Source organism: Helianthus annuus, chromosome 14 (assembly GCF_002127325.2).
Source record: "Helianthus annuus cultivar XRQ/B chromosome 14, HanXRQr2.0-SUNRISE, whole genome shotgun sequence".
In the NCBI taxonomy this organism is placed as follows: Eukaryota; Viridiplantae; Streptophyta; class Magnoliopsida; order Asterales; family Asteraceae; genus Helianthus; species Helianthus annuus.
This window is the reverse complement of record NC_035446.2, coordinates 10,515,742-10,539,759: the sequence shown is the minus strand read 5'-3', so window position 1 is coordinate 10,539,759 and position 24,018 is coordinate 10,515,742. Positions and strand designations below refer to the sequence as shown.

General features: G+C 39.3%; 1 protein-coding gene across 1 annotated transcript; it reads right to left on the bottom strand.

Annotated features, from left to right (window-relative positions):
- Positions 1-17,370: 17,370 nt before the first annotated feature.
- Positions 17,371-21,618, bottom strand: LOC110905265. The gene is made up of 8 exons (XM_022151123.2): positions 21,539-21,618; positions 20,776-20,916; positions 20,519-20,608; positions 20,281-20,385; positions 19,427-19,528; positions 19,197-19,325; positions 19,029-19,092; positions 17,371-18,464 (listed from the first exon to the last, which is right to left on the bottom strand). Exons 2-7 carry the CDS (start codon positions 20,902-20,904, stop codon positions 19,081-19,083), a joined length of 567 nt encoding a protein of 188 aa, XP_022006815.1. The 5' UTR covers positions 20,905-20,916; positions 21,539-21,618; the 3' UTR covers positions 17,371-18,464; positions 19,029-19,080.
- Positions 21,619-24,018: the final 2,400 nt, after the last annotated feature.

The following is a 24,018-nucleotide window of genomic DNA, read 5'->3' as shown; positions in this document are numbered from 1 at the left end:
AAAGAGGTGTTACTGAGAAAGAGCGACAGACACTTCATCCATGTCTTGAAAGTCGGCATATTCCTGTTGATACAAATGTAATTTTAAATTAGAATTGAACACTAGAAGCTTTTACTTATGTTTATGATACAAACGTGCTGCCATAAGTTTGAAACAAAACGACAGGTATTACTAGACACCTATGTATTGTAATAAAAGTATAGAAGATGAAAAATGGGCGTTGGCCTCTCATGCTTTAGATAGAATTTCCACCAAGGACGAAAAACTAAACACAGATAATGATGAAGAGCACAAAGTAACCAATGAAACACAGTCAATTGATTAGATGAGAACCGGTATCAAACACATACAAACAATCTTTGAAATAAACTTTTACAGTGGGCTGTGTTGTCATAGTTTCAAAGTGAAACTATGAGGTGTTTATATAGGCAGCATGGCACAACAGTGACGAAACTTGAATGAGGGGACGACGAAACTTGGGAGCTTGATGAAACTCCTAGAGTTTAGTCATGTAGCATGGTGAAACTCCTAGGAGTTTCATCACAAAAGAAGTTTCATCAACATGCAGGGAGTTTCACAAGGGGAAGTTTCATCATGGTTTTGTCATTTAGCATGGTGAAACTCTAGGAGTTTCATCATGGAGTTTCTCCATGGGAGTTTCCCCATGTATGATGTGTTGCAAACTATTATAAACACACAAACAAACCAATATGCAACATGCACGGTCATTTATCATTACATAACAAACGAGACAAACTTGTGAGACCCATGTAGGATAGGAGGATATCCGACTTGGTCTTCATTCTGTTAAAGTGTTGAACCAAACGTGCCGCATCCACACAAAATGTATCAACATTTTGGAGCAAACTTTTACAAGTATCGGTACTTCTGTGCCAATTGGTTTGGCTGAAACGGATCCAGTTATTATTGCCTTGGATGCAACTCTTGAAACTGGATCTTCTTCTAAAATTTTGGATAAAGGAAAAGGGGTAGTTGTAGAAAGTGCTGAAGATACATTTGATGATACATTGACTCGGGATGAGTATTTGGAGTTGGTTCGTAAAGATATGCTCAACAAGATCTCCCAGTCTGACATAGAGATGCTTGACTTGTTCCGAGCAAGAGTTGCCTCTCTCGATCCCTCTTCCGGTTGGGGTTTACGTCTAGCCTCTTGGAACAAAGACTTAAACAATCTTTTGTCAGACACTACTGCAGCTGTCAGTTTCTCACTGCCTGCTATGCTTTATAAACGAAGAAAAGTCATCAGTAGTTCAAATTTTTCTATTCAGACTTCGAGTTCTCTTCTAGTTGTGACTGCAGCTGTTCTAGTTGAATCCACATGTGTTGCTTCCTCCATAGCTGCTTTACCTCCAGTTTCATCCTCTCCTATTCCTTCTGCACCTCTATTTAGCTCGCTTCGCACTTCTGTTAGTTCTAGTAATATGTGTACTGTTTCAGAAAGTGCAAGTTTGCCGTCGTTGCCGTCAGATTTTTTTAGCAGGCCACAGGTCATTCAATGTCCTTCAGGTCCTCAAATGATTATGCGAACTTCAGCAACGGGTGCAGCCTCGTCTAGTGGTGGTCGCTCAAAAACTGCTTTCGGTTCTCAACCTCCCACTTCTACTTCGAGACCTCGAGGTACAGCCAGTGGTAATGGTGCACAGAGATTTCCTGAATCCGTCCGTCAATAGTTTGCGGATGTTCATTCAGTTATGAAGGAACATCGGGATCTGATCCAGCTTCACAGGAGAGAGATTGCTTATTGGAAATGGAAAGATGAATTGAAGTCTCAATAGATAACTCATTTGTTTAGTCTGACAAAGGAACAAGGCTCTCAGTTATGTTAGCTCATTAGAAAGGATGCTGCTACAACATCCAAACATGAGAATCAAGTTAAAGCTACTGATCAGCTACATCAGATCATTACGGATCTTGTGGAGCTCCTCACTACTCAGGGGGAGAAGTCAACTCTTCAAGTGCAAGCTCAATGCAGGATTGATGAGCTCAAGAAAATTCGTGATGATTTGGATAAAGACAAGGATCCCGAAGCCGCTAGGTAGGGGGAGCAGCCAAGAAGCTCACAAGCTTCTGAAGTTGCTACCATTGCTCAGGTTGAGGGGGAGTCTGGTTCAGGAGCTGTGGGTGGACAAGAAATGGGTCCTTCTGCCGATGATTCTGGTCCTCTTTTTGATCCTGATAATCAGGATTTTTCTACTGATGTGATTCTGGATGAGGGTGATGTTCTGATTGGTCCAGTGGAAGAGTGGAGGACAGATGATGAGATTGCAGATAAGTATGCTTACGTTGAAACTTGTAAGGGAAAGAATATTGAATATGACTCCATGGGTGTGAATATGAATCATCTAAGAAGGTATGTTTTTGGAGATGCTCCTCCGGACGAAATTACTGATCCCATACAAATTCCCGAAGAGATTCCTTTGGCATCTCACAAATGGTTAAAATCTCTTCCTGATCAGACTCAAAAGAAGAGGTATGTGAACACAAAAGGGGAATACACAGGTCATATAATAAGTTGGGATTTCGACGAACAACATAGTCTGGTTATGATCAAACGAACGACGGGGTTCAATATTTCAGGTCGTGGGCCAAATTCTTGCAATCCTTACCTGCGCGTGATCTTCATCATCTGGCACAGTTAGATTTTGTAGGTCCGGCTAGGAGGATCTAGTCGTCCAATCCTTGTATACTAACCAACCCGGTTGTGCGGAATCCAACCGGAAAGGCAAACCGAGATAGAACACGCACAAACACAACACGCAATCTTCACCGATTAACACAACTTGTATTAATACGAATGAAAGGTTCGGTTACAAAGCTATGTTTACAAATGTGTTTTGCAAACCCTCTAAAACACTCGTGTGTGTGTGCTCTCAACAGAATGCTCTCTCTGTTCTCACTATGTGTTCTCTGTCTATCTATCTGTGAAGTGAACACTACATGAGTATATATATACCCATCACAGCTCGTCTGGTCGAAGGATCAGATAGGCTGATCGAAGGATCAGATAGATGATCGAAAGATCATCTATCGATCTGAAACCTATCGAAGGATCCACATATACACCTCGAAGGATGATGTCCTTCGAGGTCCATCAATCATCCATCGAAGGCTTATCTTTCGAGCTCATCGAAGGATCTAAACAATCCTTCGATGACTCATCCTTCGATGACTCATCCTTCGACAACTCATCCTTCGACACAAACATATTACAATCAACTTCTAACTGTTTGGCCAAGTCAAACCAGGAGGATGGTTGACTTGGTCAAACTTACAGGACTAACAAAGGACATCGTTTTATATCGTGACAAAATACAGACAAAGTACAGACACAAGTGCACCAACAAACTCCCCCTTGGCTGTAGCTTTGTCTCGATCTTTGTGTCTTCAAGTCTCTGACGTCCTTTCAAGTCTTCAATGTCGGAGGATCTTCAAAGTCTTCACGTCTTGAAAGCAGAAAGTGTATCAACAAACTCCCTGTTTCATGTAGGAAGTGTGTTGACAAACTCCCCCTTAACATAAGCTCCCCCTTGAGTTATGCTCGTGACTGACTTGACCATTAATGCTTGAGATCCTTGTGGTGTTGATGATGGCCAGCGGCAACTCGATCATTTTCATCTTTTGAGGGCCTTCACGTCGTGTCTTCATTCCGAAGCTTGTCATCGACTATGTTCTCCTTGCCTTTAGAATCTGCACATGCAAGAAATCTAAACGCGTAATGAGAACAACTGCTTGGAATGTAGTTAGCATAACCAAATGACACACGTATGACCATGTTTCAATCAAACACCGTCCGACAGTTTGAAAGTTTAATAAATTTGTCAATTTTAGATTTAACTTTCAAAAACTTGCAAATTTCGACCGTTTATGAAGATTTAGTCAATTCGGTTTTCAGTCAGGTTTCAGGTAACGAAGACTGGAGATCCAACATCGTACGATCGAAAATAAAGAAGAATTAAAATCTTTTTGGCTTTTATAAAGTTTATATTAAAACACACCTAAAATCTTTTTGGTATTTTTGAATATTTGAAATGTAAAGACTGAAAGCAGTAAATAAATATATACAGACATTCTTTTTGCGAGTTTCGAGGGTAAGAGAATCATATCAGTGTACGGTCATGCCAAAACGCTCTTGTTGTTCAATTAGTTAACATTAAGATAAGCATCCTATAACGATTATCGGTATTGTTGTCCACTTAAGCTCAACTTATCAGATGTAATCATGGCGAGGAGATACGTTAAGGTATGATTTATACTTACCGACCGGTGTTCATCCACATCACGACACATTCCCGTATCAAGGTATGCACGAGGGTTCATCTTACCGGTGAGTATACCGATTATCATCTGTTTCACCGTATATGATGTGAGATTCTCACTTATTTTGATTTGAAAACAAGCCCTATGTGATAGAATCACTTATTGATGAGGAAATTGATTTTCATATGCATGAGGGCACAGGAGCAAGTCCGTGAACAGGTCAGTACTTCCGTACAGCAGAGAGACGAACTTGACTCCCGGATAAATGTGATATTTTATCACTTATTTGTTTGGACATGTGATTGTTGATCACTTATTGAGGTCGAATGCAGTATGTACACGTATGTATAGTATCATGGAAGATCTAGACTTGCGTCCCCGTTATTTTTCGGTAAAAGAAACAACCATGATACCCAGATGATAAGCAGCATAAGACCGAATATCTCAGAACCTCGGCAATCTATCAAACGAAATTTCGGTAGTAAGACCATATGCCAATGAATGGTTCCCACCTGGTCTTCAGTCGATTAAGATTTATATCACCCTGCACACTTTAAAATGATTGTGAGCCTACCGATACATCTTATATAGAGCTGCTTATCGTTTTTCATTTAAGGTTTAAAGAGGTTTGGATAGACCACTGATGTACTATCATTTTCTCTTTTGCTCGCCAGGAAACTCATTTTTGCTTTTCTATTGTTTTTGTGTTTTTAAATTTTTTGATGTTTTTGGATTTTCAAATTTTGATTTACTCCCCCTAAAATCAATAAACTAAGATAGAATTTAAAAAACACAAAGGTATTTACAAAAATGATTTTCCGATGTTGGTTTTACTCTTGCTTGACCTTAATGCCGTTTACCAATAATAAAAAGTCAAATCTTGATTTGTCAAATGCTTTGGTAAAAAGGTCGGCACGTTGGTCATCGGTGTGGACCTTAACAACATCGATTAGCCTTTTATCAAAGCAATCACGTATGAAGTGATATTTGATTTCGATGTGTTTAGTCTTTGAGTGCTGCACAGGATTTCTAGTGATCTGTAAAGCAGCAGAATTATCAACGTAAATAGGAGTAGTTAGGAATTCAAAACCGTAGTCGCGTAATTGTTGCTGGATCCAAAGAACTTGGGAGCAACAACTTGAGGCAGCAATGTATTCAGCTTCGCATGTTGATGTAGCGACGCACGTCTGCTTCTTGCACTGCCATGTGACTAGGCGATTTCCTAAAAACTGACATCCAGCCGTTGTGGATTTGCCGTCGATTTTGCATCCGCCAAAATCAGAATCACTGAAAGCGATCAAGTCAAAGTTATTATCCCTAGGGTACCATAGACCGGTGTCAGGGTAACCCTTCAAATAACGAAAAATCCTTTTGACAGCTGCAAGATATGAGGCCTTCGGGTTGACTTGATATCTGGCAAGCAGGCACGTTGGGTACATTATGTCTGGCCTTGATGCTGTGAGGTACATAAGAGATCCGATCATTGCGCGGTAGTATGAGGGGCTAACAGCTTCACCCTTCAAGTCTGGAGTAATTCCGTGATTTTGTGGCAGTGGGGTACCAATGGGCGTTGCATCAGACATCTGGAACCGGCTCAAGATGTCACCAACATATTTAGTCTGATGAATGAATATCCCAGACTCAGTTTGTTGCACTTGTAGGCCCAAAAAGAAAGTCATTTCCCCCATAGCACTCATCTCGAATTTATCCTGCATAATGCGCTCGAAATTCCTACACAAGACATCATTAGTAGAACCAAAAATAATATCATCAACGTATACCTGTACCAGAAGAAGATCTCCATCTTGTTCTTTGATGAAAAGAGTACAGTCAATAAGACCTCTTCGAAAACCGTTCTCCAGCAGATAGTTAGATAAGGTTGCATACCAAGCTCGCGGTGCTTGATGTAGACCATAGAGAGCTTTGTTGAGCAACCAAACCCGATCGGGATGGATAGGATCTTCAAAACCTGGAGGCTGTTCGACGTACACCTCTTCTTCAACCACACCATGTAAGAATGCACTTTTGACGTCCATCTGGTAAACCTTGAATCCTTTGAATGAGGCATAAGCCAGAAAGATCCGAATTGCTTCCAGACGTGCAACAGGTGCATAGACTTCGTTGTAGTCGATTCCTTCTATCTGACGAAAACCTTGAACGACTAAACGTGCTTTGTTCCGGATAACAACTCCGCGGTCATCCTTTTTGCATTTAAACACCCAACGGGTACCAATCTTCTTGTAGCCAGCAGGTTTCTCTACGAGTTTCCAGACACCAAGCTTCTGGAACTGTTGCAGTTCTTCCTGCATTGCTTCAACCCAAGAGTTATCTTTCATGGCTTCTTTCCAAGTTCTTGGCTCTTCCTGTGAAACATAACATGCGAAAGACCAATCGTTTTGTTGCCCGGATTCTCGAATAGCTGCATACAGGCCTGCATTGTTGTTGTTTCGCAACATGTTTCTTGTTTGAATGCCACTTTGCACATTTCCGATGATGTTTTGTTGAGGATGGGTATTATGAATCCTTGTTTCTGGATTATCTGGAACTAGAATATTTATACCCAGATTGTTGAAATTCAGATCAACAACTAAATCAATGCCCGGAATTGACAAAGAGGATGATGCAGTAGCTTCAGCTGTTCTATGGGCATCCACTGGAGGAGTACCCTCTGAAGTACCATGAACTGCTATTGTTGGAGCTTCTTGATCTACATCTAGAAATTCATCATCCTCTGAAGATTCGTTCAATTCGGTTGCATCATGAAAATCCTCGTTGTTGAGAGTATTATTGTTCACCGAAGATGGTTCTTGATTGACAAGAATTGGACGCACCACCGGTGAAACTGTTGGATTGTCACTCTCGAAAAACATCCTTGCCGCAGCACTTTCTTCAACGACTTCAACATTGATCGAATTGAAAAAGTCATCGTACTCAAACATCCAAGGCTGACCAGGACATTTGACTGGCAAAGTGTGCCTTTGTACTCTGACCTCAGACCATTCCTCGACCCTTTTAGTCTCTAGATTCCAGACTCGTAAGTTAGGGGTGGCATACCCAAGAAAGTATCCGTCAATTGCTTTAGCCCCAAACTTTCCATTAGGATCGATGATTGTACATGGAGCTCCAAACGGTTCAAGATAAGACAAATCTGGTTTCCATTTGTTAAGAAGCTCAAAGCAGGTCTTGTTGTGCCTTTTTACTGTAAGGACTCGGTTCAATGTGTAACATGCAGATGCCACAGCTTCAGTCCGGAATGGAATGGGCAACTGCGACTCTACCAACATTGTCCTAGCAGTCTCGATCAATGTGCGGTTCTTACGTTCAGCGACGCCATTCTGTTGAGGAGTATAAGCTGCACTAAACTCATGAAGAATACCCTTTGAAGTGCAAAACTCCGCCATGGCATGATTTTTAAATTCAGTACCATTGTCGCTACGTATCCGCCTAACCTTCAACTTATACAAATTCTCAATCTGAATGATCAAGTTTTTGATAATACCAAAAGTTTCACTCTTGTGTGCCATGAACGCCACCCAAGAAAATCTTGAATAGTCATCAGTTATCACCAGACAGTATTGATCATTCCGAATACTCTTGTGCTTGACAGGACCGAACAAATCCATGTGCAAACTATCAAGAGGAACTGCCACCGTGTTGATCTTCTTAGTAGGATGTCGTTTCTTCGTTTGTTTTCCTTTCTGGCACGAAACACAGACGTCTTGAAGATGGAAGTTTTTAAGAGGAACACCATTCACCGATTCATTTGAAACCAAATGATTCATTTTGCGTAAGTGAATGTGACCCATTCGTCTGTGCCAAGAGATAAAGTCTTTTTCTGTGGCTTTGGAAACGAAACAAGTTGCTTGTGCAGACGTAGTAATAGCTTGGCTTATATCAAGGACGTACAAATCATTTATCCTTGGAGCTGACAAGAGAATCCATTCTTTTGGAATTTTGAAGCCGGGTTTCAGCACATAACATCCATTAGCATCAAAGTGTACTGAGAATTGCTTGTCACAAATTTGAGAAACACTAAGAAGATTGTGATCAAGTTGTTACACAAAGTTGATCTTGTCAAAGCTGACAATCCCGTTGGATATCATTCCTTCACCCGTAATATAACCACCCTTATCTCCAGCAAATGCAACATAACCTCCTCTAATAGATTTGACGTCGTAGAGAAGCTTCATGTCGCCTGTCATGTGCCTGGATGCCCCACTATCAACAATCCAATGACTACTGATAGTTCCTCCTAGAACACCCTGCACATGAACTCAATCAATTAGTTGGAGATGGAGACCCAAGCCATTGTGGTCGTGGGTATTCCATTTTCATCAATAACAATAACTTCTTGTCTTTGATGATTGGTAAATTGTGATGGTCCCCCTGATTCAGTAACCGTTTTTGGTTTCCAGGTCTGTTTTGTTTTACCAGTGTTATTCTTTAAAATTTTAACTTCATGGTTGTCTGAAGTTTTTGAATTTTCTGGTTTGACAGAAACTGATGTTTTGTTAACCACATCGGCTTTAATTGCCTTTTCAATTTTCTTGACCTGTTGGCGTCTCTGTTTCATTTCCCTTTCTTTTACAAGTCGGGGATCTTGTTTTACCGAAACAGTTTGCCTGCGGTCAGTTTGGTCACGGGGAACATCAACTTTTCCTTTTTGTTTATGAAGATATGGACAATTTCGAATTATATGTCCAATTGTTCCACACTCAAAACATGATCTTCGTTCAACAATTTCGAATCATGTGATCGTCTTGCCGATGATGATGAACTTTGTGATCCCGAGGTACTAGGTTTTGAACTACTTGGTTCATTTCTTTTCTGTACAGTTGCTTTCTTAACAAAATCTAAGTTAGATTTGTTTTCAAACGTTTCGATTTTGTCCGTTCCCGTCGATTTCACAAAGTTTACATTTTTGTTCTTCTTTTGATTCGGCTTCTTTTGAGCTTGAGCCGGTGATTTTCCTTTTGGCTTGGTGTGATTTTGCTGTTTTTGCACTGTTGGTAGTTTCTTATTGCCATATTGTTTTCGAATTTCGGCCTTTGGAATAGGAGGACACTGTGTAACTGTAACACGTGGTCCTGTCTTTCCCAAAAACTTACTTGTCGAATTTTCAAAGACTTTACTGATTAAGGATTGATTAACATTCTTAATAGGAAAATCTTTATCTGAATAAATTTTATCATCACCAACAAGAGTGTACAGCAAATTCACACTCTCCGACTCTTTTGCAGATGAGGACTTGATTGCAACAGTCTTAGCGGGTTTTGCAGGAGGATCACATAGAATATGATTCTCAAGAGGTATGTCCTCTTCTTTGATTTCCGCATCAGACTTTGCTACATCAGTATCATCGGATTCATCATCAGAAGAATCAGCATCCTCAATAATAACTGGAGGATCCTGATTCAGTTCAGCAGAAGACACCCATGTATCTTCTAACACATCTGAATCTGATGATACTTCTTTCTTGTATCCGAGTTCTGTTGCAAATTCTTTAACATCTAGAGGAACAGATGGTTCAAAGAACGTTCTATCCTCCTCGTCAGGCATTGCATCATAATTGTGTCTCACTGGTGGTGGACATTTCTTGTATCCTATGCATGTGACATCCCGTTTCTCTTTCTGAACGTCAATGATGTGATCCAACACATAGCTAGAGCTCAAATAACTGTCTAGCTTAAGTTGGATCGCCTCACTTTCGGTTTTCACACAAGCCATCCCTTTTTGCATAATCTCAAGGCGAGATATATACAAATTAATATCAGTTTGTTTTCTGGAAACCATTTTAGTTAGCTCGGTTTTATCTTTCTTTAACTTTTCAATTACCGATTTAAACTCCTTTTCATGGTTTTCATAAAACATATTGGCTTCAGTGCATTTTGAAAGATCCACGGTCAGCTTTTGATTGTGGATGAATGTCACATCATACTTTTCTTGCAAAGCCTCGTGTTTGCTTTGCAATTCACACCACTTGGCATTCAAAGAAACATGTTTATCTTGCAAGTCAAACAAACTAGCTTGTAAAGCATCATGTTTGCCTTGCAACTCAGACATGTTTGCCTCTAAATCAGCACATTTAACATGCAAACTATCACAATTATCACAATTAATAGCAGTGGGTTCATCGACACATACCTGACTTGATGAACTGTCGACATTACCCATAAAGGCTGAATGGAGATAAGACGAAGAATAAGCAGCTTGATCCACCAAGATAGATCTTCTTTGAGTTCCTGCTGCAGCTTCCTCCAAAAGCTCATCAATATCTGCATCAACTGACGCATTTGATGTCTCACCCACATGATCATCGCATGAACTTGAGGATTCTTCATCTGAACTCCTGCTATATCCCGAAGAGTCTTCATCCTCAGAAGATTCACCACCATTGGCGGAAGATTCTCCACCACTGGTGTGAACTAAATCCTTAACCACTTCAGCAAAACATGCTGTTCCATCTGGAGCATCACCACTCAACTGGATTGACCAGTCACAACCTTCATCCACTTGAACCACAAGTGCCCGGTTGGCATTTGATGTTCCAGCTTGGCTCTGGTTGTTGACAGGTATTAATGTACGCTCATTGTTCCTGTTCTGGTTCTGCTGGTTGCCTTGGTTTCTGAAAGGATTCTGGTTCCCATGTTGTGCTGGCTTTGTACATTCCCTTTTAAAGTGACCCCGTTCACCACAATTGAAGCACTTTACTGCCTGTTTATCGAACCCATACTTGGTGTCTTTCTTGCTTTCCAAGCTGGTTCTGCCAGTACTTTCCATGAAATCCTTTGCCCTTCTTACAGCACTAGCAAAGGCCCACTTGATATCCATCAAGTCCATCTCTTCCTTGTCAATCTGCCGATAGTCTTCTTGTGTCAGATTAATGTTGCCAATCTGACCTTCCACTAACCCACAGTACGCGCTCACTAAAGTGTTAAGCAGCTCCATGTGTTCCCTTGCTACTTCTACACTGACCTTAGAGAAGCTTGAAGTGTCGAGCTGTACTGTATTTGGTTTTGATTGCTGACCAGCAGATGATGTCCCTCCATAACACGCTTGTTGTTGAGCAGGAGGAGATGGTTGTAGAGGATTTCCATACATGTCTGTGGTGGGAGCCGGCTTAACAGGAACTTGTACTGGATTGCCATACATATCCGTGCTTGTGACAAACGCCGTTTGAAGTGGAGCATGTGGACCGGTTCTTGCAGACGAAGAACTGGAAGTTCCATAATACATCTCTGGATTTTGTGGCACTGGAACTCTTTTTGCCTTTAAGGTTTCCTCCTGATCCTTGTTTTCTAAAAGCTGCACGAAGTCGTTGATGTTTGTAGTCCTCAACACTCCGTTATACTTCAAGATTTCCAAGAAACTATTCCATTGGGGAGGCAATGCATCAACAAACTTCTTCACCACCTCTTCTGTAGTTGTCACTACTCCAAAATTGTTCAACTCTGTAAGCAAGTGATAAAACCGGCTTGTCATGTCTCCCAAAGATTCCTTATCCATACACGTGAAGCCATCGAATTCTTTCTTGAGAAGATCATGACGCAATTGACGTGTTGCTTCATTTCCTACCCCTCTGGTCTTCAATGCGTCCCACAGTTTCTTCGTTGTCTTGAAACAGACAAACTGATGGTAAATATCTTTGCTTAACGCCTGAGTGAGAATGGCGTATGCTTTCTTTTCCAGATCATACATCTTCTTTTGATCTTCAGGAAGATCGGCAAACGTGCCGGCAGATGAAGCGGCAACCTCTATTGTTTGATCGAAATCTGTGGTGAAACGTAACCACAATTATGTATTTTGCCCTAGCACATAAGTGTAGAACCTATCAAATCATCCCGGATATTCGTTTAAGTGCATCAACTTTGGAGGTCGATTCAAACTTCCGGTTTCGCTTTCGCTCAATAAGATACTTTGAATGCTCGGAGTTTGATTTGATACTAATGCCCATTGACCTGTCGATATGGCATTTGCTTGCGCAGATGTCGACACCGGAGATTCGGCCCATGAGGGAGATAGACTTGTATTTGTGTACCTTCCACTATCTGGAGCCGGTGTACCCCACCATGAGGGAGATGAACTTGTATTTGTGTATTTTCCACTATCTGGAGCCGGAGTTCCCCACCAACTTGGGTTCATGTTTGATAAGAAAAATGAATTCTATGTTAATATTTCGAATGATAACAGCCAGCCGAAAGATCCCTGATCGAAAGACCTGAAAAACACAAACCTGTTAAACCTAAACAGACTAAGATCGAAGGATCAATACTTGTTCGAAGGATCAACAGTGTTCGAAAGATCACTGTTGAATTTCGAACAATGATTTCGAAAGATTCACAATTGAAAGATCCTTATCTTTCGAATATATATCCTTCGAAAAGATTCCCTGGATCGAAGGATAAGTCACAGAATTCGAAGGATGTTCGAAGGATGATTATCTATCGAACCTCCTTTGATCGAAAGATGATCTTTCGACTTCGAAGGATATCCTTCGATCTGTACGGACACAGTAGACAAAAGGTGACAGGTTGGTGAAAAGGTGATTGGTTGGTAAAGAACTTTCGGCAGAAGGTATGCTCAGACCATACTTTCTACCAAATCAGATTTGACTAATAAAATATTACCAAAAATGGAAGGATCTTATCCAGAAACCGGTCACCGGAGTAAGTCGGAATTTGGCCGGAAATGACCAAACTTCTTAAAAACAAATTTGTAAGTTACCCAACCCATCCTTTAACACACCCGGTTAGTTTAGAACACGTTTTTATGTCAAGAAATGCGAGAAAAACACTAAAAACGGGTGCTAAACCATGTGAGTTTTTGTCCAAACACTCCAAAGTCTTGTACAAACTCGGTTTTTAACAAGGAAAAGAGCCACGGCTCTGATACCACTTGTAGGTCCGGCTAGGAGGATCTAGTCGTCCAATCCTTGTATACTAACCAACCCGGTTGTGCGGAATCCAACCGGAAAGGCAAACCGAGATAGAACACGCACAAACACAACACGCAATCTTCACCGATTAACACCACTTGTATTAATACGAATGAAAGGTTCGGTTACAAAGCTATGTTTACAAATGTGTTTTGCAAACCCTCTAAAACACTCGTGTGTGTGTGCTCTCAACAGAATGCTCTCTCTGTTCTCACTATGTGTTCTCTGTCTATCTATCTGTGAAGTGAACACTACATGAGTATATATATACCCATCACAGCTCGTGTGGTCGAAGGATCAGATAGGCTGATCGAAGGATCAGATAGATGATCGAAAGATCATCTATCGATCTGAAACCTATCGAAGGATCCACATATACACCTCGAAGGATGATGTCCTTCGAGGTCCATCAATCATCCATCGAAGGCTTATCTTTCGAGCTCATCGAAGGATCTAAACAATCCTTCGATGACTCATCCTTCGATGACTCATCCTTCGATGACTCATCCTTCGACAACTCATCCTTCGACAACTCATCCTTCGACACAAACATATTACAATCAACTTCTAACTGTTTGGCCAAGTCAAACCAGGAGGATGGTTGACTTGGTCAAACTTACAGGACTAACAAAGGACATCGTTTTATATCGTGACAAAATATAGACAAAGTACAGACACAAGTGCACCAACAGATTTAAACAACCATACCAATGTAGCCAGCATTAGAGGTTTAATTCCTTATCTGGTAGCTGAAAGCCGCGAAAGCAAGTGGAAGACTTTCAAACCTGCAGTCGGCCGAGCCATCAAAACCAGAGATAAGTTCACTCGTAAACATGTTTTGAAGATGGTTTACCCACAGCCAGATGCCTACGTAAAATTCTTTTGCGCAAGTTCGATCTTGACAAGATTGAGGGAATTGGGGATTGGTATTACGATGGAAAAACAGGCGAAGCAGTTATAACAAAAAAGAAGCTGACTGAAGAGATCCTTCGGATTTTGGATCCAGTTTGGCTCGTGAATCTGAAGATGGAACATCTGAAGGTTCTTCGTCGTCTGCCTCTGTGCTACAATAAAGAAGATCGTCCTTTGGCACTTCATTTCATCAAGGTAGTGCAGTTCTGTGTGAAGAATCAAGTTTGTGCAGGCAGCGATTACTCGAAGCGTTAACAAAGAGAAGATCTTGAGCTTTACATTGAAGATCCGCACTGATAAGGGGGAGTCTGTAAATGCACTTTGGGTGATAGGTGCAGGCTCTCAAATCTTTAAGGGTTTTGTATGTAAATTGTTAAAAGAGTATGTATGGTCCGAATTTACTTGTTCTCTTAAGTCAGGACTTAGTTATTTAGGGTTTTGGTTTGGTCAGGACCTAGGGATTTTCCCTAGTCCGAATTTTGGTGGATTGTTTAGTCAGGGTTTGTTTTGTCTCGGGCTTTGGGCCCATGTCCTGACTTTAGTAGTCAGGACTTCCCATTGTATATAAACTCTCAGTGATATGTTATACATGGAAAGTTTGTTCTTCAAGAAACCCTAATCATTGTCACTATGTGTGAATTGACGGCTACTGTGTGTGACGTCATTCATCATTTTTATCATTCTTGTTCTACACTTTTTTGATCCAATACCATAAAGTAGTGATTGCTAGGTGGATTCCGCACACCAGGTGATTGTTGCTAAGTGAGATCCTTGGGTAGGAGTCCTTACAAAATCTACTATATAAGGGGAATAAGTTACTAATTGTCATAACATTCTAGAATACATTTCCCTCACAATTCACACACACTTCATAGATTATCTCTCTAAAAACCCCCAAACCCTATATTTCCAATCCCTTTGTAATCAAATGTGTTCGTGTTAATCGAAAACAAATCAGTTTAAATTAGACCATTGTGCTTTCATTTGATAGATTGATTAGTGGATTCCACACAATAATGGATTGGTGCAGGTTGAATTTATGGCGCCGGTGTTTGTGAAGATCAAAATATGATCCTACAAATTGGTCTTGTGTTCCTGTATTGATTGCCTCGAGCGCCTGACATATACAAACAATTGCTTTGTCTTGTTCTTTGATTGCACAATTCGCTAAATAGTGTCTATAGCAGTGAAAATGGTAACATTGTCTTTGGTTCAATTGTATTCACATCGATTTTCTTGGTCGTTCATCATTGCAGTGATGGTAGGAAAGCGTTATGAATACTGAGAGTTTTTTTGTCTCTTGGATGGTGTTTAGCCTTAGGGTGGAGTTTATGAATACTCTAATACCAGTGTATTGTATTTGGAATCAAGGACAGGACACGTACACTAGAACTAAAATTGATATTGAATGGGATAGGGATATCGAATTGAAATGCAATATCTTTGATACCACCCATGACCCATGAGGAAGACCATTTCAACACATTAGTCTCTCAACCCACGTAGTTCATGCATGCATAAGTTTAGATGGGTTGTTTAGTCCGTTTTTTTTTTCATTTTTCTTCCATGTTCTCCATCATATCCAATAATATTGGAACCCATGTTCATATTTGTTTTTCCTATATATATGTACCATTTGACGTTAAAAAGGAATGAGAAAGAATGTTGCAAAAGATCTAGTTTCTTAATCTATATTCTTTAGAGCCTAACCCACTCAACATGTCTATCACTTGTGAGATTGACCATCTCGAATCGGTCTACTAACATTGGTGCTTTCATTCAGGAACTCACCCATGGAGTTGCATCTCCAACTGCGCAAGTGTTACTCTCCTGTTCGTTTAATGAACCCAATAACAAAACTCATTCCCAAATCCCAAACCTCATCCACCATAAAAACCACTCATGTGCCTTAGGTGACTTCATCCTTGGAGCCATCAGATGTATTAATTTAGGAAACCATGTTCACGTTTGTTTTTCTTATATATATGTACCTTTAGGAATTAAAAAAGGAATGAGAAAAACTGTTGCAAAATATCTAGTTTCTTCATCTATGTTCTTTGGAGCATAACCCACTCAACATGTCTATTACTTGGGAGATTGACCATCTCGAATCGGACTAACAATCTAGGTAATCTTCTGAATTGCAGGAAGATAACCTGATATACACTGTTAATCTGACAGTTAGGGCGCTTAAGAATTTGGCGGGAACAGTCGTCATTGTTGATACTTTATTATTACAAATATAATACATGGTTTACAATCCTAATAAACATAATAAAGAGTCAATTAACCTAATATATGAATAATGTACATAACATACATACTAGATTAAGTTTCTAGTTCAATATATACATGGTGTTGCCACTCTCTTCCTACACTCTTTCTTCAACATATGGTTACCTTATCCCATGTTAATAAATTCCATTGTACTTTTTCTGCCCAAAAGTAAATAATCTTGAACCATATCTTCTGTAATTTTCTTGTCTTCTTCAATAGGCAGCGGCATATGGTAATTCTGTTGAACAAAATAGGAACAATTCATGAATTTCTAAGGATACCATTATGGTGAAGCCAAAAATTTGTATCTCACATTTGCAAAACATCTAACCATGTCAAACTATTAATACACGTATGCCTTTTCAATAATATTTAGAAAGGTCCCTACAGAACACCATCCCAATAGGAAGTCTAATAGGCCTCCGTACTAAAATGATTAAGAAATGTATATATAATCCGGAAGCTTAACTTGTATTTTGTGTCCACAATTATTGTTTTTGGTGGGTGCAATTGGGTTATGTTCAAGCGAAATTTCAATAAAAATGGCTTTGTTTTAATGATAATATTTGTCCACATCGTTATCCCATTAAACAATAAATGCACAGAGAAACATAGTTGTTAATAGCAATAGCGACAAATAGCGATAAGGTAACACTTTCCTACATTACGAATATTGATAAATAAGCGGCGGCTATTTTAAAAATAACCACACAGTAGAAAACAATTTATTTTTTATATTTATATCATATAAAATACCCTAGTATATATGCTATTTTACTTGCATTTCTTAACAGAAACCTAAAATTCAGTTAGTTATAACTATATTTAATTGCTATTTGTATAAACAAAATTAACTGTAGCTATTATTGCTATCTATAACTACAACCCTAAAAGCGAGCCTAGATCTATACACGTATTGACAACTATGCAAGGAGGTGTTACTGAGAAAGAGCGACAAGCACCTCATCACTACAAGAAATAACCACTTTTAGCGGCGACATGCCAAATGTCGCCGCTATTGGTCGATCCGCGTCCCCGAGTCTGAAACCAAACCCCAGCCGTTGATCCTTATTCTGATCTAACGGTTGGGGATTTAAAGAGCATTAGCGGCGACAAGACAATAGGCATTAGCGGCGACAGTTGTCTCCGCTAAAAGTCAATCCGTGTGAAGCTTGAAAAGAGCTGATCTCTGCCCTTGATGAGAGTATGATCCAACGGTTTGGGCTCCTTCCTGCTTTCTCTTCCTTAAACAAACACACTCACCCACAAACACAATCACCAAACTCCATCATCTACACAACAACAACAACCTGCTACCACCACCACCGGATCGCCACCACCATGAAGCTACCACCGCCACCCTGAAGCTCCACCCACCACCGTTGGACCGCCATCATCAATCTCCACCACCACCATTGGACCGGCTGCACCACCACCACCGTCTAGCTCCGTCAACCACCGTTGAACCGCCATCATCAAGCTCCACCACCATCATTATCAAGCTCCAACACCACCATTATCAAGCTGCACCACCACCACCGTGAATCTATCTTAGCCGCCGTTGAACCGCCGTTGAACCACCATCATCAAGCTCAAGTTCCGGCCATTTTCGTTTTATTGTTTATAAAATGTATAGTTCCGACAAGTTCCGGCCAATTTCATTTTATCGTTTTATTGTTTAGAAAATGTATAGTTCCGACAAGTTTTTGATAGTACCGTTGAATCCATTTTTTGAGATGAGAATTTGAATGAAAAGTTATGTAATCTTTAAATTTATTAGTTCCGACAAGTTTTTGATAAACGGTTTGTTATGTAATCTCCGGCAATCTATCTCAGGCAATCTTTCCTGCAAATTCTCCGGCAAGAGCATTAGCGGCGACGGTATCAATAGCGGCGACAACCAGGCCAATAGCGACCCATCAATACCGGCGACCCTTTAGCGGCGACATGTCGCCGTAAAAGGTAATAGCGGCGACAAATGTGGGCAATAGCGGCGACACCTGTCGCCGCTAAAGGTGTCCCTTTCTTGTAGTGCATCCATGTCTTGAAAGTCGGCATATTCCTGTTGATACAAATGTAATTTAAAGTTAGAATTGAACACTAGAAGCTTTTACTTATGTTTATAATACAAACCTGCTGCCATAAGCTAGTTTGAAACAAAACCACAGGTATTACTAGACACCTATGTATTGTAATAAAAGTATAGAAGATGAAAAATGGGCGTTGGCCTCTCAAGCTTTAGATAGAATTTCCACCAAGGGCATGATGCTAAATTCCACCTCGAAAAGTTTGATGATAGAATCCATTTTAAATTTTAGCATGCAGAAGGATGGAAAGTTAATTCCGATGCTCTAGTGTTGTTTATCATGTAGAATGACGTTAAAGAAACCTTTTTGAGGTCTCAAAGTTTAATTGGTTTCCTATAACAAGATGCATTTGCATTTCTCTTTTGATCAGCCTTTCCCGTAAGTGAAACTTTATGATTTTGTAGCTAGAGCTGATATTCATTTGATTTATCTTTCATTATATAGTAAGTCAGCTATTAAGAAATTCTATTCAGTGATATGCTAGATCCTGTTATCTGACAATTAGAATCTTAATAGCGAAAGGAAAAAAACAAGGATACCTTGTCCCAATTTGACAATATGTTGTTTATTTTTGATGTCACGTCTTCTTCATCATGCAAAGGCCTATTATTATTTTGAGCAACAAAATACAAAAGAACCATTGAATTGTATGAACTTGCCTCCCAAGAAAATCATATATCCAAAGTCTTTTATTTGATCACACATACCTGATTTCTTTCTTGCGAGTCTCCAAGTGTAATAGAATTCTTTTTATGTGGATCGCTGTGATGCTTAATATAACTTTGAACTTCCACCATAGAGCGGTAAGTCTTGCTGGAATAGTTATGGTGGTAAAACTGCAAAGGGATATCATATATACCTTATTTTCTTTGTGTGATTAGTTAGAGAGTTTTTAGGAGGTTAACTGAATATGCAAAACTCTGTACATTGGCCGAACCTTATCAATTGTGCCAGTGTCCACTCTTCTCCTTTTCTCCTCGGTCCAACCGTCAAGCAGTTTGGACATCGGGAGATATTCCCCTCCTTCTGTACACCATTGCTGCACTTACAAAGTATAAAAATATAGGAGCTAGAGAGAAAGATGCGGGTGCAGTAAAAACTTGATGGAATCAGAATAACTTTTATATAATAAAACACTAGAATGCAGTTTGAACTCGCTAATACCTTTACTTAAGAACAAGGCTGAAAATACTGACATCTTAGTCACTAGCTAGAATTGGATGCATATCATTCATGTAATTACCAAAGGTTGTTTTCAATTTAAATGGCGAAATCGATGTACTTCTAATTTGGAAACATCAAGCTGTAGCAAAATGGAAACTAGAAAAAAGAACACAGTCTATTCAACTACCTATTTTTAATAAAATTAAGAAATTTATATAGATAGAATCCTTTAAACAGTTCACTGCTACCTAAGCCAGGCACGGAAGAGTCTCCAGGGTATAATGTACGCATGGGTGTATCTAGACTTTGAAATGGCTAGACCAACCATAGTAATATACTAAGTTAGGATAAACTATTGTAAATCTGGACCAATTTGTTTTGTTGTGTACTGTTATATTAAAATTGTAGCAAAATTCCAATAAATAAGGCTTTAGATTTGTTCATAACAATAAAGTCTGAATGTGGAACATTGTTTTCCATCAAATAGTAGTTATGCACCTGTTGTAAACCTGAACCATTGGTTTAGTGCAAGTCCATACTAGAAGTGGTTCATGTAATGGTGAAATTGGGTAATGGGAGGTTATATTTACACAATCAAGTGTTACTAAAAAGTTCAAGATTAATCACCGCATCCATGGCTTCAATTTCGGTACGTTCGGGTTCAGGAAGGCTGATTTTGATGCTTGAATTACCTATTACGATAGATTTCTGTAATGTTCTCCTTTTTCGACCCTGGTTTGAAAAATTACTATTAGTCTTACACTTTCTCAAATCACTTCAAGAAGAATAATGTGAGTGGGACTAATCCCTTAAGATAGCATTGCCACATAGAAAACGAGCCAAGACAACCAGTTTATAGGCTTACCCTTTGCATGGATGGTGTGCTATATGAGATTGGGTCAGCATCAATAGCGTATTCGTCATCACTTGCTATAACCGTTTCATTAACGTCGCCCTGCGTGTCGAATGATTTGAAAACGCACTATGTGAACCGTAAATAGTGCACATAATAAAAAGGGCTGACGAAAATTATATTGATAATAACAACATAAATGAATAAAATAATAATAATAATAATAAAAGTTATTGGGTCGTAGCTATATGTTTCCATCCTATACTTACATTAGATTGAGAAACTTTCGGTGCGGAATATGACTGCTTCTCCTCATTTATGTTTGTTGACTCGTGATTGGGATTATGGGAATTTTTTCCATTGCTGTTCATGGTTTCCAAAGTGTTTAAAGATGCCATATCTTATGCCAGCTGAGAACAATACAGATCAGTTAAATATAAATTCTAAAATGGGTAACACAATATAAACACAACACATTCAAGAATTAGATAGATAACCAACACTCAAATACTTAGATCCACATTTTGTTCCCAACAGTACGGTTTACATTACATAAATGATTATCAAATAAAAGATATCAAGAATCAGTATATACTTATTCAGTGAAGCTTGTTCATTTATAAAGGACTATAGATTAACCAGTCAGGTAATCTTAATGAAATTATGACATCACTAGTAAGATTGAACATGCTAGCCTTGATCTTCAATTCAATTTGATAAGTATGCGTCTAACCCTTGACAAGAGTTAACCCCCCTCTTAAAAACTAAAAAAAGGCTTACGAACACGAACGGGAAGGACACCGATTAAAGGATAAGGTGATAAATTTGACACAGAATATTTGATTATAAATTAAAAGTGATAAATTTAGTTTAAAGAAAATTGCTAAAACTGAAAACACCGTAGCTAAAAACTAGGGTTTCTCTAGAACCTTTCAAGATAAAAATTAGAAAAAAGTTGTCAATTGGCCGGTTGCAGATGACCATGTTTCTTTCTGAGATTATAGGCCCTGGATTTTCTCACACTGCACTTACCTGATTGTAATGAAATTTGAAATGCAATCTGGGTGCAGGAATTAGGGATTCTGCTGGAACGAAAGAACAGCGCTGCTTGTTTTATTTTTAGTAGGAGCACGTCACGTCTTTTATATACTGAAACCTGACTTGTGTATTACAATTAGCAACCCCTAAAAACCTGAAATTTACACCCAAGTCCTTGTCAATGGATAGCGGTATCCCATGAATGATGAAGGTAGTTATGATTTTTTTTCGATTTGTTTTTTTTTTTTAACTAAGAGTCGTAAATTGGTGATACACAAAGAATTGTGAGGATATACAAAAGGTTAATCAATTTGGACATCCTCCCTACCAATTTAGACACCTTTGGTGCCCTAGACACCTCGTCTGGGACGTTTAGGAGTTGCGTTTTTTTTTTTTTTTTTTTTTTTTTTTTTGTTGAAAAAATAGGTGTTTTGGTGGGGTAATTTGATGGTTTTGTTGATACACTTTATGTGGACGCGACTCGACTCGGTTCGGTTCAAATTGGTTTCGACGCGGTTAGGTCCGGCTCAAGCCTGACGTCACGACATTCCTCCGTCGTGCACCCCATAGTTCGACACGCGAAGCACGGAGAGTCGCGAACCTATTTCCGGTGACACATCATCGTGACATCATCATGATGATGTCACAAGTTTTGTCTTATCTTGAATTTGTGAACAGTCTTGAATGTAACCAATATTTGGGTCGTAATAACTCTTCTGTTGGGCCAATCAAATATTTGGGCCCAAAACAAATGACGAAACATATGGATTAAAATGTATGTCGACGAAATAGAAAGTGTTTCGTCGACTTTGTTGTTTCGTCGTGCCATCATTGCGTTTCGTCTTTGTCTGTGTCTGTCTAGCATAAATACCCCCTCATAGGTTCTGTGTGAGAGAGAGAACAGAGGGGAGAGCTGTGAGACTTTGAGAGAGTCTGTAAAACATTGTTTTTTATATGTATATCATATAAAATACCCTAGTATATATGCTATTTTACTTGCATTTTTTTTTAACAAAAACCTAAAATTCAGTTATTTATAACTATATTTAATTTCTATTTATATAAACAAAAATAACTGTCACTATTATTGGTATCTAACTACAACCCTAATAGCGAGCCTAGATCTATACACGTATTGACAACTATACAAAGAGGTGTTACTGAGAAAGAGCGACAGACACTTCATCCATGTCTTGAAAGTCGGCATATTCCTGTTGATACAAATGTAATTTTAAATAAGAATTGAACACTAGAAGCTCTTACTTATGTTTATAATACAAACGTGTTGCCTTAAGTTTGAAACAAAACCACAGGTATTACTAGACACCTATGTATTGTAATAAAAGTATAGAAGATGAAAAATGGGCGTTGGCCTCTCATGCTTTAGATAGAATTTCCACCAAGGACGAAAAACTAAACACAGATAATGATGACGAGCAAAAAGTAACCAATGAAACACACTCAATTGATTAGATGAGAACCGGTATCAAACACATACAAACAATCTTTGAAATAAACTTTTACAGTGGGCTGTGTTGTCATAGTTTCAAAATGAAACTATGAGGTGTTTATATAGGCAGCATGGCACAACAGTGACGAAACTTGAATGGGGGACGACGAAACTTGGGAGCTTGATGAAACTCCTAGAGTTTCGTCATGTAGCATGGTGAAACTCCTAGGAGTTTCATCACAAATGAAGTTTCATCAACATGCAGGGAGTTTCACAAGGGGAAGTTTCATCATGGTTTTGTCATTTAGCATGGTGTAACTCTAGGAGTTTCATCATGGAGTTTCCCCATGGGAGTTTCCCCATGTATGATGTGCTGCAAACTATTATAAACACACAAACCAACCAATATGCAACATGCACGGTCATTTATCATTACATAACAAACGAGACAAACTTGTCAGACCCAGGTAGGATAGGAGGATACCCGACTTGGTCTTCATTCTGTTAAAGTGTCGAACCGAACGTGCCGCATCCACACAAAATGTATCAACATTTTGGAGCAAACTTTTACAAGTATCGGTACTTCTGTGCCAATTGGTTTGGCTGAAACGGATCCAGTTATTATTGCCTTGGATGCAACTCTTGAAACTGGATCTTCTTCTAAAATTTTGGATAAAGGAAAAGGGGTAGTTGTAGAAAGTGCTGAAGATACATTTGATGATACATTGACTCGGGATGAGTATTTGGAGTTGGTTGGTAAAGATATGCTCAACAAGATCTCCCAGTTTGACATAGAGATGCTTGACTTGTTCCGAGCAACAGTTGCCTCTCTCGATCCCTCTTCCGGTTGGGGTTTACGTCTAGCCTCTTGGAACAAAGACTTAAACAATCTTTTAGCAGACACTAATGCAGCTGTCAGTTTCTCACTGCCTGCTATGGTTTATAAACCAAGAAAAGTCATCAGTAGTTCAAGTTCTATTCAGACTTCGAGTTCTCTTCTAGTTGTGACTGCAGCTGTTCCATT

Excerpts from the sequence above, each read along its gene's own strand:
- LOC110905265 (XM_022151123.2), bottom strand. The coding sequence starts at position 20,904 with ATGGCATCTTTAAACACTTTGGAAACCATGAACAGCAATGGAAAAAAT. Across the intron at positions 20,609-20,775 it reads CGAAAGTTTCTCAATCTAAT|GGCGACGTTAATGAAACGGT; the intron begins GTAAGTATAGGA and ends TTCGACACGCAG. Across the intron at positions 19,529-20,280 it reads AAATTGAAGCCATGGATGCG|CAATGGTGTACAGAAGGAGG; the intron begins GTGATTAATCTT and ends TTGTAAGTGCAG.